This window comes from Xiphophorus maculatus, chromosome 12 (assembly GCF_002775205.1).
Source record: "Xiphophorus maculatus strain JP 163 A chromosome 12, X_maculatus-5.0-male, whole genome shotgun sequence".
Lineage (NCBI taxonomy): Eukaryota > Metazoa > Chordata > Actinopteri > Cyprinodontiformes > Poeciliidae > Xiphophorus > Xiphophorus maculatus.
The window spans coordinates 15,752,350-15,766,916 of NC_036454.1; the positions used below are offsets into that span (position 1 = coordinate 15,752,350).

Genomic DNA, 14,567 nt, shown 5'->3' on the forward strand with positions numbered 1-14,567 from the left:
CCCAGACCGTACATCTGTACTGTTTGCTTTTGTTTCTTCTCATTTAGATTTTCTTACTTACAGTGGAGGAGTGGTACAGGATTCTCATGCCGTCGGCCTCCAAAAATGCCCTACGGCCCACTTTGAGGTTGGTAATGTTTCTGAGGCATACCAGCAATCCTTTACGAATCAACATACAACGGTGTCGAGTGTCGTTGCGATGCCAATCCAGATACAAAGCAAGCAAGACGGGCACATGGCCACTGTCCACTGCACGACGGGCATTAGTTTCTGCACACGGGAGTAAAAGAAGTAGCTGATAAAGTATTGCCACATATAACTTCCATACTGTGGGATGGACTAACTAAAGGTGTAATGAATTAAAATAAACCCATCAAACGCAGACATAATATACAGGACAGCAGTAGGATCCAAAGCAAATTAGGTTATTCAAAGTAATGATGAGGAAAAAGGAAACGATAAGCTACACTAGATGAAGATGCTGCTGATAAATTACCACAGAATAAAGCTTAACTCGACAAAAACAATTACTCACTGGATTTGAGCAGAGCTCCCAGTGCGTCCAGAGCTACCCTGTTAATTTTAAAGCAAGGCAAAAGGGTTACATGATGATTGAGTACTCTATCAGAAAAAGGCCAAGGACATGTAGCTTGTGGATAACACTGGTATTTTTTAAATATAAGTTCATGCTTCTTCACTACCAGACAAAAAACAACACTCACTTAAAGAGGCTTGTGTTCTTCTTGCTGTAAGGTCCAACAATCTTGAACATGACTTCCACCATACCAGTCTTGCCCAAAGAAATAGCATTCACCGCTTTATATAGAAAGGAAAAAAAGTGAGAAAATTGTGCCAAATGCTCAAAAGAGACAAAAACATTTCTCGTAAAATACTTTCTTTGCTCAACTCCCAGATACAGAGGATGCCTTTACTTACAGTTGTTAGAGTAAACCCTGAGAACCTGCAGACAGGGCAGAAGCACTTTTGCGTTCTGTAGATTCTGTTTTATTACGTCGACCGTGACGTTCAGAGCTCCACTTAGACGAGCCTTCACTCCAAACTTTCTGTCTGAACATACACAAGGTTCAATATCAATGCACAAGAAAGAAATAATGTGCTTATACTGTGCCTCACTGCAGATAAACGTCACCTATGTTTCAATATGTGATTTTGTTTTGCAAAAATGTTTAATCTTCTACATGATTAAACATGTTAACAGTGTAGGACAAGAAGAAAACTAATTTTGTTATACATCAAGAATCACGTTGAGTGCATAAAATTATGCACTTAACATGCATTTAGAATTAAATTATAATCTGAATTATCCACAGCATACCAATGTCTTTTTTTTTAAATCAGGCATTTGCATAGTTTTCTTTTTTACATCTATATAGCTACACCATTGACAGTCAAGCTGACATAAAAACTTTCAAAAATACCTAATCAACTTTTCTCCCTTCATAAAACATTTAAATGCCATTTGTAGAAATGCACAAACAACAGTATGATAATTCATAGATGAAGGTGACAAGCTATTTTAAATATTTTTTTTACAACCCCCACAATACTACAAATCGATGGATCTTTAGCAAGGCTCAAAAAAAGGACAATACTAAAGTAGCTTTCCAATTAGAGCTGTTTTCTAATTGGAAACAGCTCTAATTGGAAACTGTTTCCAATTAGAGCCATCTGTTCTTAAAATACTGAATCTGAAGCTTATATTCGGATGCCAACACTGACATGGTTGTCATTCTACTTAATTTTGAGGAGACAAAAGAGAGAACATTTTGTGAAGCAACAGTAAGTCATAAAAGATTTCAAAAAGGGAGGCTGAATTTGTCATTCCAAGTGATCAAGACATTTGTGGTTGATGGTTTGAGTTTTCTGTGATTTTTAAGAAGCTATAAGGCAAATGCAACCATTTTCCTCGCACTGGCACTTCAGATAGAGTGAACTTTGATTTGCACAAGAAAGGCTACTTAAGCTACAAGGTATCTAATAATTATAACCACTTCACTTTAGATATTTGGACATTTGATGTTGCTGCCTTTCCTCCCCGTTCATTAGACATGTTTCTAATTTGATGAAAATTATTCATTGTGACATAAATGTAGTCAATGAGTGAGGTGTTAAACACAGTGGAAGTAGATGAAAAGTGGGACACTCATAGACTATGCATAAACCTTTGCATCTTCATTCAATGAAGGCGTAATTGAATTTTGTGTAATAATGCAACACATTATACCAATTGTATAGGAGAATCCTATACAATTTGATTTTCAGTTAATGAAATGCAATGGAAATTTTGACTTTAGATTGTTGGGTATGAAGGACACAGTGACTTTAATTATAAGTCCTCTTAACATTGGTTAAATTGATTGGATGTAGTTTAAGAAAAAGTTAGCTGACTGTTCGTAAATGCTCCTCCGCCTACTTCTTTAAAAAGTGCAAGTAAGAGTACAGACAATTTCCCAAATAGCCGCTGCTTCTCTACGTGGAGAAGCAGGGGCTTTACTCTGACTCCTCTGAGAAACTCATTTTGGCTGCTTGTGTTCGTGATCTTGTTCTTTCAGTCATGACCTAAAGCCCTTGATCATAGTTGAGGGTAGGACTGTAGATTGACCGATAAATCAAGAACTTTGCCTTGGCTCGTTCTTCACCACGACAGACTGGCACAGCACCCACTTCACTGTAGACACCACACCAATATGCCTACAGAGCTCCATCTCCATTTTTCCAGAGAGGGAAAAACAAGATCCAGAGAACAAGATCCAGAGACACAAACTCTTCCACTTAGGGCAGGATTTCTTCCCCGATCCATTAAAGGCATTCTACCGTTTTACAGCTCAAGATCATATTTTAGATGGTAATAGATAGTGATAGACTGTGACAATAAAAATACCTTTTGGTCCAACCTTGGCCAGTAGTGAGTGAAGCTGCAACATAAGTTCCTCACTCGGAGGTAGTTCTTTACTGGCAGAAATCAGAATCTGGAATAAAACTCCAGTTCCTCCTTTGGAAACAAACACTCCCACTCTGCGGCCTCTGCCTAAGACAGAAAACCAAGAATAGAACTGTATTAACTGAGCTGAAACCTAATTCAGGATAAGATTAGAAGCACGTGAGTTAACATTGATACAATTTATAACTACCACATCGTTAACTGTGGAATCACATTATACAGTGTATGCATCAAGAAGATGTATCAAGTTTTAAAATCATTTATTACACTTAGAAATAAATGCAGGTATTCAGACTTTAGGCAGCTTGATTTTAATGTGAAGAAAATAAATCAGAGTCTTCTTACCAACTGTCAGCAGCTCACTGAGGATGTACATGATGTTCAAGGTGGTTTGGACATCCCTGCTGTTCTGTCAAAGTGACAAACACCACATGTTAAAATGACACACACAGTTTGCAAATTGGTGAAAGAAGTGCAATTCTCTAAACTTTTTTCAGAAGTTTTCTTTGGGGTTAGATGGAGAAGACTTTGGGATCAATGTGAAATCATCTTTTTTTTTTGTGGTATTTTTTTGTATACTGGATTGCTTTCATATTTTCTATAACATTTTCGGACATGTAAATCAGAGGTTTTCAAGTGAAACTTATTTATTCTTAAACCTACGGTTGTTGAATTTTAGAAAAGGTGGTCTATTAAACAGATTGTGTTACAATGCCGTGAAGGGAAAGTCTGTGGTTGAGTGAACATGTGCTGACCTCCAGAGAAGACAGGATGACCTCCATTCCACTGGAGCCTTTGGACATCACCTCTTTTCCACTCTTTTCTGCAACACCACACAGAATAAAAATAATCAGAAATGTGAAAAACACAGAAATGTATTTAGTTCAATTGAAGTAAAGACTTATAAAATGAACAGCAGCACCTTCTAATCCTAGTTTTACTAAGAGCAGGTGATGACCACCATTACCAAACTCCTGTGATTTCTAAAGTCGAGAAAACTGAATAAAAGTCCTTCAGAGCCTTGCAGATGTATCTCATCAGAGTCGACATAATGCAAGGTCTTATCCTTTCTTTATAGCAGCCATCTTAGCTAGAGTCCTTGGTTTGTTTTCAGGAACTAAAGTGTAGAGGATTGTCTCTGGTTAAACGGCTCAAACTTTAAAGGGCTCCCATTCAAAAATATGCATTGCAATTACACTGGTTGCCACAACAGAGTACAGAGGCTCACGTTACGACAGACAAAGAAAGTGACTTCATTCTCTACAGCGGACACATTTAATCCACTGTATCTTTACATAGCAAAGCGTTGTTTGCATCTATATTAGTTTGCAATATCTTGTATGTTCAACCTTTAAAGAATTTTAAAGCAAACTTAAAAACGACTCTTCAAACATAAGATTACATTTTCAAGTCAGCTGAGGAAGACTTTTAACATATCAGAACTTGAATTACTCGACATCTCCATTTTTGTCTGACTTCATTTTTTTTGTTGTGCAAAAGCTAACAAAAAAGATATTTTGTCTTGTTTTGCGAGTGCAAACATATTCAAATTAACACATTAGAACTCCCAAAAACAAGAAAATACCCAGAACAGACACTGAAGGCTTTGCAACAAACTCTTTATATGATTTCTTATAAGTTTCAATGACAAAAAGTAATAAATGTAGAAGAAAGAAAATGCACACAAAAATAATGACAAATAGGGAACTAAATGTGACGTAAATGGCGTTATTAGATTTCTTTTAAGTCAGCAGTTTATGTCAGAAATGCAGACCTTATATAAAAAACCCCAAGTGGAGGATTACATTACTTGATGGAGATTTTAGACTTTATGTGTGGCAGCTTTGCGTGTTTGGCACAACATGCAATGCGTCATTAGCTGGTGCAAGTGGGGATAAAATGTGCCAAGTATGCAGCTCTTACAACTTGCAGTAAGGAAAACATGCCAAAGTTACACTGGAGACCAAACAGGAATCATGTCTGTCCAGTCTGTCCTTGCACACACTTTAGACCTGTGGAGCGGGGAGCAGCATCTTCCGAAAACATTTATGCCATGCCAGACTTTTAAAAGAGCTTCTAAACAAATCAGCACCTCGACACCTAGAAGGTGATTGATGCCTTTCCGTAAAAAATCCCAGAACAAAATTAAATGAAAACATAGGAGTTCACTGTGCTGAGATTAAAACTAATCTCAGCACAGTGAACTCCTATGTTTTTATTTAAGTAAAGATGCATAGAAATGTAAACTTTTGACTGGACTGGGTTGGGAATATAAAAATCTAATCATTACTGATTAGCGAACACATTGTCATTTTTGGTATGAGTGGGGTGTTTAAAATTAATTCAGAGGAAGCAGAAAGTATAAGAAGCAATTTAAAAGCAAATAATTTTCTATGACATGTCCAGATATATGTCTGCAATTCATTCAAGCAATTACAGGGAGATATTTAAAAACAGATAACAGGAAGGCTAAATATATTACATAAGAGCTGCTCGGTTTTAGCTTTTAAGCTTTAAAACTATATTATGGAATATGACTGAATTGGAAATATTGATGACCTCCAGAAAACCTTAAAGCTTCAGAGTCTAAATTCTGGAAACAATGCACAAGAAAACCAGTGTTTATAGTTAGTAATGTCGAGCTATTGCTAAGATCCTAATTTAATCCAATTTTAAATGTAAACTCTCCAATAACTTAGTTTTCAAATATTCTCAAAAGTCTAATTCCACCTCTACATCTAATATTATTAATGGTCACTCAGAATAGTAAGGCTAGAAGAATACATTTTGAAAGTTGTTATATCTCAGTTTTTACAAACAAAATGGGATCTTGTAAAGTCTGTGTCATCAGGTCAAAAGATGAGGAAAAAAAAGATTTTTAAAAATCCACCACAAATCATTTCAAATCCAACGTTTTGTCGCCATTTTTGGTATCTGCTGCTAGCGCCTATGACTACGACAAATTTCACAAATGAGTAAAGAAAACTAGAGAATTAGGAACATATCCATATTTCAAATTCTACACTCAATTCCAACTCTCTAAATAATTTACTCTTATATTTTGTCATTTGTCACCCTACCTGAAGAATCTGCATAGTCCAGCGATGGATAGTATCTCTTGGTGTAGTGATAATCCATTTTAAAAACAAAAAATCTAATACTTCTCAGATGGGATGAATGAAAATGTACACTGTTCTCCCTATTACCACCTTTACTTTACCGCAGTAAATCAGAACCCTTCTGAGTTTGATATGCAATAGTAAATGATGCTAAAAGTTGAAGAACTCCCAAAGCTTCATTGGTATGTCTGCATCCCTTGACAAGCAGTGATCTCCTTAGATGTTAACACAATCCACCTGCTCTTCTACCATGTGTGCACAAATATCCACACTTAGTAACAAGCACCTCCCTTTAGACTCTGCCAACAACTGAACTACTGCTTGCTTCAACATAAAACTGTTGTTTAAAATGCATCCCTTCAAGTAAAAGCTGGTAAGATGTAAGGGAATACACAACTCTGAAAAGGACACTATAATAAGTCTTAGCTTTCTCTTGTTCTTTCTTTAGGTTCCTCTTCACTGCCTCCTAAGCCCCTAAGACTCTGAACTTAAGACAGAGTACAGAAAAGTCCCTCCTGGAGTGTATAGTTACTGTGAACAGGGTCAGAGCCCCCCTTCCACTTTCCTCTGACCACGTCATACTCATACACGTTTCAAGTTGGAGTTGCAGGGGAGGCACTGACAGATAGCAAAGCATGAGATGAGAAGGGGAACAGCTGTATATCATGATTGATAGAGTTACAGACAGACAGTTTTCCACTGCGCCCGTCAGTCAGAATGGATTAGCTGCTTGACTTTGGAGAGAGGAAAAGAACTAAACTATGGGAAGAGGAAAGATGATATTCAGGAAAGACGAGATGACAACAAGGTCAGAGGGAATGCAAAGCATGTTGGCGTTTGAAAATGAATGATTTACCAAAATTCCTTACTTAATTACATAAAATAAGCATTCCCTAGTTGTTTCTCTGAAAGTTGTTCTTGTTTACAAATATTTAGATATTTAGGACTGAGAAAATGGTTGGTGACCAGATTATTTACAGCGTGATTGGCTGATTGGAAACTCGGAAATTTTAGATAAATATTTTTTTACAACCAATGAACACAAAGTAGGAAGGTTCTATCAGGTCATCTTGAGTTCTTCAGTATGGAAGTTGCTACTGAAGGAAGAAGAGTCAAAGTTAGCTAGTTTCAGTATCAGTGAGGTGTCTAATACAACATGACTTTGAAAGTTTCAATTAGTTAATTTTAAGACTTTATAAAACTAATAGTTTATATTTCAAAATCTTCTTAACTCAGACTAGTTATGTTTATCACTTTAAATTACGTAATGTGTTTAGCAAGTAAACATAATCTAGTCATTTTTTTTTCAGTTGGAATGTTATTCCAGTGTTTCACACCTTGGTCATCCAACTTTACCTCACTGTCTTCTTACAGTAGACAGTGAGGTTTGTAATGGAATGGTTAACTGCAGCAGGTGCCAGTGAAATTCCAGTTCTTAAGCTGAAGCTCATTACATTTATACCTTATAAAAAGCATCTAATAAAATTCAAAGAATGTTTTGTTGTAAAAGCCTAAACATACACCATGACAGTGCCAGCAGAAACAGACTTGGCATGCTACAGAAACGCTGACTGACATAACTAAATAACATTGATGAGCTAGTATAATTTCAAGGTCTGACATTTTCAGACCTAATACGGAAAAAGTATAAAGACTCTTTAAGATTCTGCAGAGGCCATGGTTTAAAAATAAAGTCTGAGGAAGCACAGCAGTGTAAGAAGCTATTTAAAAAGCTACTGTATTTTCTATGGCGGCATGTGGGTTGTTCAATTAGACAGCTGGAGCGGAGAGTCAGTCCTTAGTGGGGGCCTGTCATTTCTTACCTTTCTGAATTTTTGGTCATTTCATACCTGAAATTGTGTAGGAGTGATTTTAACAGGAGCACATTTTATTAGATACCAGCTCGAGCTCAAGGCTTCATTTTATTCCTTTGTGTTCAGCCTGTATGTATGGGAACTGGAATTGGAAATCTTTTGTGTCCCGGTAAGAGTTTACATTTCTTAAGGTCACAAGCAGACTGATATTATCAGTTAATAATGCAAATCACTAATGTGAGACAGTAAAGTATTAACTCCAAATTAATTTTCTGTTAAAAAAAACAACTTTATCACAGTGACTGCCCTATCACAGAGTGTTATTATTTTGGCTTCTACACAATACAACAGAATGGCCAGATTTTTTTTAATGTAGTTATTTGTCACCTTAAAAAGAAACCAGTTAAATTATAGCAGATTTAAAAAGAAATCTTAGAATTGGAAATCGATCAATAATCTGTAACTGAATATGATGACGTTTTTATTCATGATCCAATAATATTTTTAGATGACTGAGTCAAATGTTGTTGAAAGTACATTTCATATATCCAAGAGCCTGAGTTTATGTCTTTACATTGCAAGTTTTGTGAGTGTGCTTGTTATTTACAACGATGTCAATTGCAGAATAGCAGGCAATCCTGACATGTCACAACTAGAACGATGAGAATGCTCAGCATATTTACTTGATAAATGACCTTAACAAGTATCAAAATTGTCAGGTAGTTTCACCACTTAGACAAAAACATTTATTGAGAGTAAGAGTGTAACAACAATGTGAAACTGATATTTGAACTAATCCGAGTTTACAACAGAGGCTCCCTGCTAACAGGCCACACTCATGTTACACTGTGTTCAACACCGTGATGTGGCACAATGCCTTCTCCTTCTGCTGTGAGATCAAGACTACTCTTTAAGAGTAATCAGAAACTGTGAGGCTCAAGATCAGTCAATCTACACCTCAGCCACTGCCGCACCATTTGCACACAAAGAGCTAAAATAAGCTTTTAATTTACTTAACTACTTCTGATTAAAACTTTTTGAACGTGTAAAGGAAAAAATAAGACGAAAAATAAGGTGTTTTAATGTTTTAAGTAAAATAACTGATCAAGTCTACAGAGATGTCAATATTACAAACTGGAGACTACATAATTTAAGACAGCAAAAGAAAAAAAAACATCTAAATAACATTTGGCAAAGTGGCTTTTAAGAAAAAGTGAGCTTATCGGACATCATCAGTCGGATATTTATCTCTGCTGGAATTTAGCTGCTTAAGGTTACGAATATCTAAGAAAAAAAAAAGAGGCTAAAACATTACTTTGTAAGTTTATATGTATAAATATTTGGCTCCCTAGCAACACTGAGCTAAAAGTAAATCAGGCTATAACCTCATATCTGCAATCAGCAAAAATTGAAGATAATCATGCTTGGATTTGAAAACTGATCCAGAAGGTGGACGACGATCGGAAGGCTCTTTATTTTGGCCTGTTTATTTTATTGCCATTTGATGAATTCAATGCAGTCCTAGATTGAACTGTGTTCAATACACTTTATTTCAAGTTTCAACTGTATTGAAACAGTTGAAACTTGTTTCAATGCAGTCATTGATTGTTTCTGCATATCTTGGTTTTAACAAGGAATTAATAACAGAAGCACAGTTATGCGTCTAGTTTGGTAATATTTCAGAAATTTAAAACAGAAAACTAATGACTAATTATTGATAATGACTGATGAGAAAAGCTTATATCATGATACTAGAGCCGTATCATCCAGTCCTAGATGAAATGATTTGACTTTTGCTACATGGTGCATCATCCTGCTGAAAGTAAGCATCAGAAAATGGGTAGATCAGGTGGCCCAGAGTTGGACAAGTTGAGTAACACTCTGCTAGGATGTGGCGTTTAAACAATGCTCAAGTGATATTCCCAGACTAATAGTATGTCATGAGAATATTCCCCAAACAGGTAGGATAGATCCATGCTATTCATGTTGTTTACATCAAATTCTGACCATACCATTTGAATATTGCAGCTGAGATCAAGACTTATCAAATCAAGCACTTATTTATCAGGCACTTACTTGTCTAATTTTGGTGAGTGTGTGAACTGGACCCTGGGTTTTCTGTTCTTATCTGACTGAAGAGACACCCGTTCTGTTTTTCTGCTGTTGTGGACAATCTGCTTCAAGATTCAACATGCCAACGTGTTTTCAGTGATCATTTCTGCATGTTTTGGTTTTAACAAGGAAATTATTTAAACTGCTGTTGCTTTTCTACCTTCTTGATCCAGTCTGCCAACTCTCCTCTGACAGCAAGAAAAGCATTTTCATCCACACACCTCCTTTTTCCTCATCTTCCTTTTCAACCACTGCTTGTAAATCTGCGAAGATGGTGAACATTCCTGAAATACTGAGACCAGTTTTTCTGGAACCAGAAAATACATTAAAAGTAACGTAAATATTTTTTTCCCCATTGTGATGCTTGTTTTGAACTTCAGAAAGTTTTTAAATACCTAAATTGATTGAGTTGCTAACATGTGATTGGCTGAGTTGCTATTTGTGTTAACAAGAACATGTGTACCTAATAAAGTGGTCAGCGTATCTTAAGTGTCTAGTTTTTTTCTTTCCTTACCCTGTGTCTGTATGAGATGAAGGATCTTCGCTGTGACCAGTCTTGCTGTTTCTACATCTCTCAGCATGACCTCCCCGTCCATCTTCTCCAGCTGGCCGAGGAGCATTACTACCCTGGAGTTACTGGGAACACTGGGGAAAAAAAGACATTGAAACTTGAATTCACAAAGTTCTCAACAGGTCTATCTCATACCGCTTCTGTCTTCCATGCAACCGGACACATGCTGTGCAACAGAGGAACTATGATCTAATAGACAAATACATTTATATTTGATGAACTTCACAGTATTTTCTTGAGGTTTTATTTGACCTAAAGTAGCAAATACATTTAAGTCTGGGGTTCAGGATGACGAAATGAGAAAAAACCTAAGTGGCATCACTGCTTTTGCAAGGCACCACATGTCAAAAACAAAGAAATATAAATAGGAACAGTCTCACTGGTAACCCACTGTTACCAAACACACATCAGATCTACTTTAAGATGTATTTATTATTCTACTAAAGCTGACTTAATGGCTGTTCCGGAGAGATTAGTTATTTCTGGGGTGACCAATATTTTTCTAATAATATGAACTTCCCTGGCACTGAACTAGAAGCAAGAGATTAGGAGTCACTTGGTACAGCAAGGGCAAACATTGAAAAATCTAAACTCTGATTATACCCAGTAGAGCAGAAGTTCTTATTCCTTATAAAGAGAGAGAGAGACAGAGACGAAAACAGAAATAGAAAGTGAGTGATCAAGACAGAAAATTAAAGAAAATGTCAAGAATGATGGAAGAATGTAATGCATGAGCAGCCAAAGAAACAAAAACAGATGTAGAACCTAAATAAACCTGAGACAGAGCTGAACAAAGATTATTTTTAGTAGTGACAAATTCACATGGCTACTTCTGGAGGCCATGTAATTATCTCTGCACAGGACTCTCTGGCACAAATACTGACAGTCTCTCTCTCACATGGTCACACATGCTGCGACCAGAAGATAAACAGTGGGATCGGAGGTTGCTCTGAAGTGAGTCAAAAGCTAAAACAGCAAAGGGACAGAACAACATCATAAAAGCAAATCAGGAGCAAAGGAGCTCATAAAACACAAAAAAAATGTTTCTCTTAGCTACACACATTCCCACACATCACTGCCCGTGTGTGTGGCTTTGCACGCATCGGCTCACCCCTTCTCTGTGGCCATTTTGGGCTTGTTCATTTTTCCCCCACGTCAAAAGGTCATGTCGACTGCAAGAGAACGAAAACAAAGTCCACATTACTAAAACAGAACAAGTCAAAACATTGTGCATCATTTGGAAACAAGCATGATTAACCTTCACCCCCGGTGTCGCATGAGTTCCCACAGGTCTCTCAACTGGAGCCGGCCAAGCAACTATGCCAAAACCAGCTGACAATAAAGCTCATCTGTCTCCAGCTTTGAATGTACTAGTCTATAAATATGTGCAGGATTTGTCTCAAACTGACAACATGTGTAGGGTCATGAAAGAGTAAAATGTTTTACAGCATAACAATATATGCTATTGAATTATAACTAGATACCAGAGTGAAAAATTCCTGCACATGCATTTCTATCTTAAACATTGGAAAAGTCCAGAGACTCATGGTAAAACTTAAATACTTCCTCTTTAAGTTTCAGGAATTTATATGCAAGGCCTTCTTCTACTGCTAACCTTGATGCTATGCATTAAATTTTTAACATAGGCTGCACTCAAATGCAGAAACACTCTACTTGAGTGCAACTCTGCTGGTACAACCATAAGAGGTATGCAAATGGTTGAAATATTTTTTTTCTTAATCATATATAAACAATCATATTGAGGTTTGCAAACATTAGCAAGAGCAGAACTCTTAAAATCCAACATTCCAAGTAGGTACAGGCATTCATTACGATACAGTGACAACTAATTATGAAGTGATAATGATTATTCATGTTAAACCCCAAAATTGGTTTAGATAAGATTGCTTTTTTTGCTTCTCAAGCTATTTGTGTCACTGTCAGTTATAAGCATAAATACTACATCTGTTTCAAAATAAACTGCTTGGTGTCGTACTTGCAATATTTGATGTCATTGCAATTGTAAAACAGCCTGTTTGATAATGGGTAAGATTTATATTTAGAGCACTGCTTCTGCTTACGAGGCTTTAGGGTCATGGAGTGATAGATTTATAGGTAAACAGACTGCGTTGAGTTGTGATATTGGATGAGCTTTGCAACACCCCGTTTCTTTTCATGCAAAGCCATTCTGTTGTAGATTTGCTTTAGTGTTAAGGACCACTCCACAGCGATCAGACTAATGCACCTACATCTTCCTCTAAACTACAAGAGTAGGAGTACGGTAATTCATAGTTAGCTCTGAGTCTCCAAAACAAGTCAAAATCTATTAGCCCTCAACCACTGTCACTGATGGTGTGCATGAAGGTGCTTAACCTCAAGAAAGGGTTTTCACCAACAACGGCATTGAATTTTGGTAAAAACATCCAAACTTTTGCCTTTTAAAACCAAATCAGAAAGTTCAAAATCCATGTTATTACAGCTTTACAAAGAAGAGTCTTCTCAGGACAACACAAGCTACTGCCTAATTTACCCTAGTTTTGGAAATAAACTCCTGGTTGTCATCACGTTTGGTCAGGTCATGTAACTGTGACAGGAAATGTAGCAGACCCAGTGTACTATGATGAACTTATAAAATTGTTTGGATCTGACTGTATAAACCATGCCAGGCTGATGGAAAGCAATGGCCGCTTCTCTAAAATTATCAATGATGAGCCTTCTTCTTGGCAATGCATTAACAGGCTGAACATGTCATGAAAAAGATTAGTCTTTATAACTTCATATCCAGGCAGACTAGTATATGGAGTGTAGGTCTTACGTTTAGGCCCATCTTGCACTGCTCTAGATTCATTTTCTAAAATTATTCTTTAATAGTTTTTCTCTTTTTTTAAAATACTTTTGCTGAATCTGCATTGGAATCAAAACTGTGTCCCACATCAATAAATTGGGACGACATTAACTACATGAAAATGTAATGAAATTCTGTGCATGAGCAGAGCAAGGCAGAAGTTTCAAAAGTTTAGTTTTTAGGGGAAAACTAAAACAGTTTTAGTTTAATAGGAAAGGATAAGGAGTTTTTATCCTTTCCTATCAGTATTTAAGTCTTACATTTAAAGTTAAATGGAAACTGAATCAACACAAAGCTAAATTATGTGGAAAACGCTGAGAAAACACTAGATTTAAAAAATAAATACATTTAGAAAGGACTTTTTTTTCTCACCTAACGTTTTGTTGCAATATGGACAGAAAGTGCAAAAGCAGCTGAGAATCAGGAAACCTTACTCAACAGTTTTGGGTTTTATTTATTTATTTATTTATTTATTTTTTCACAAAATTTCACATACTGATACTGAAACAGACCTTCATCATCACTATGTGCAGGAAAATTTATCAGATAATTTAGAGTGATCATTATGGTTTGAGGGGAGTAAAGCTGCAGCCAAAGGGTAGCTCATACTTTCAAAAACCAGTGTAACAGCTGACACATTACCCATACTTCGCCACAACAGACGGTAGACCGGTCTTCTCCCACCATGTAGAATTTATTAAGGACGAAAATTTGCCTCCTCTTTAAACTAGGCTTCTGGCAGCAAGTTCAAATTTGCATTTTAGTTTATTGTTTATCTTAAAGATGCCAAGTTGAATTACCCAGTTGAAGATTATGGCCTCTGCACCTGCTGTGCTGGTCACTCATTAACGGCCGACTGTCTGCACCAGCAGGCCAGCTAACGGTGAAATAAGCTAGCGATGCTCAATTTATAACCCAACGCGAGCTAAGACAAAGCAGCAGATCCTTACAATAAAAGCAAAATACCATTTCTCAAACCTGCACGAAAAGGAGATGCCGTCCAGCTGAGAGAGGATCAAGTCTGAGATAAGGGGGCTGCTACTGTTTGCCTGAAACGCCCTGCTGATGATGTGATGAGAGCAGAGGGAGTAGCAACGCGAGAGTAACGACGTCTTTCTATTTTGTTTGTTCTATGCGCAGTTAA

The 14,567-nt window shown here is 36.7% G+C and overlaps 1 protein-coding gene across 4 annotated transcripts in view; it reads right to left on the reverse strand.

The window, feature by feature from the left end:
- agtpbp1 (ATP/GTP binding protein 1) overlaps positions 1-14,488 on the reverse strand; it is a 41,947-nt gene extending 27,459 nt beyond the window's left edge. For 2 of the 4 annotated variants that reach the window (XM_023343294.1, XM_023343292.1), the window contains exons 1-10: positions 14,390-14,483; positions 11,690-11,750; positions 10,522-10,652; positions 3,718-3,785; positions 3,308-3,371; positions 2,903-3,049; positions 937-1,068; positions 723-816; positions 536-573; positions 62-270 (exon numbers count right to left, since the gene is read on the reverse strand). In XM_023343294.1, the coding sequence (XP_023199062.1) occupies positions 62-270; positions 536-573; positions 723-816; positions 937-1,068; positions 2,903-3,049; positions 3,308-3,371; positions 3,718-3,785; positions 10,522-10,652; positions 11,690-11,721 (915 nt within the window). In that variant the 5' untranslated portion in view covers positions 11,722-11,750; positions 14,390-14,483. Of the gene's footprint in view, positions 1-61; positions 271-535; positions 574-722; positions 817-936; positions 1,069-2,902; positions 3,050-3,307; positions 3,372-3,717; positions 3,786-6,042; positions 6,564-10,521; positions 10,653-11,689; positions 11,751-14,389 lie in introns of those variants that run through there. The other 2 variants (XM_023343293.1, XM_023343295.1) reach the window with 2 other exon arrangements.
- Between the last annotated feature and the right edge of the window lie 79 nt (positions 14,489-14,567).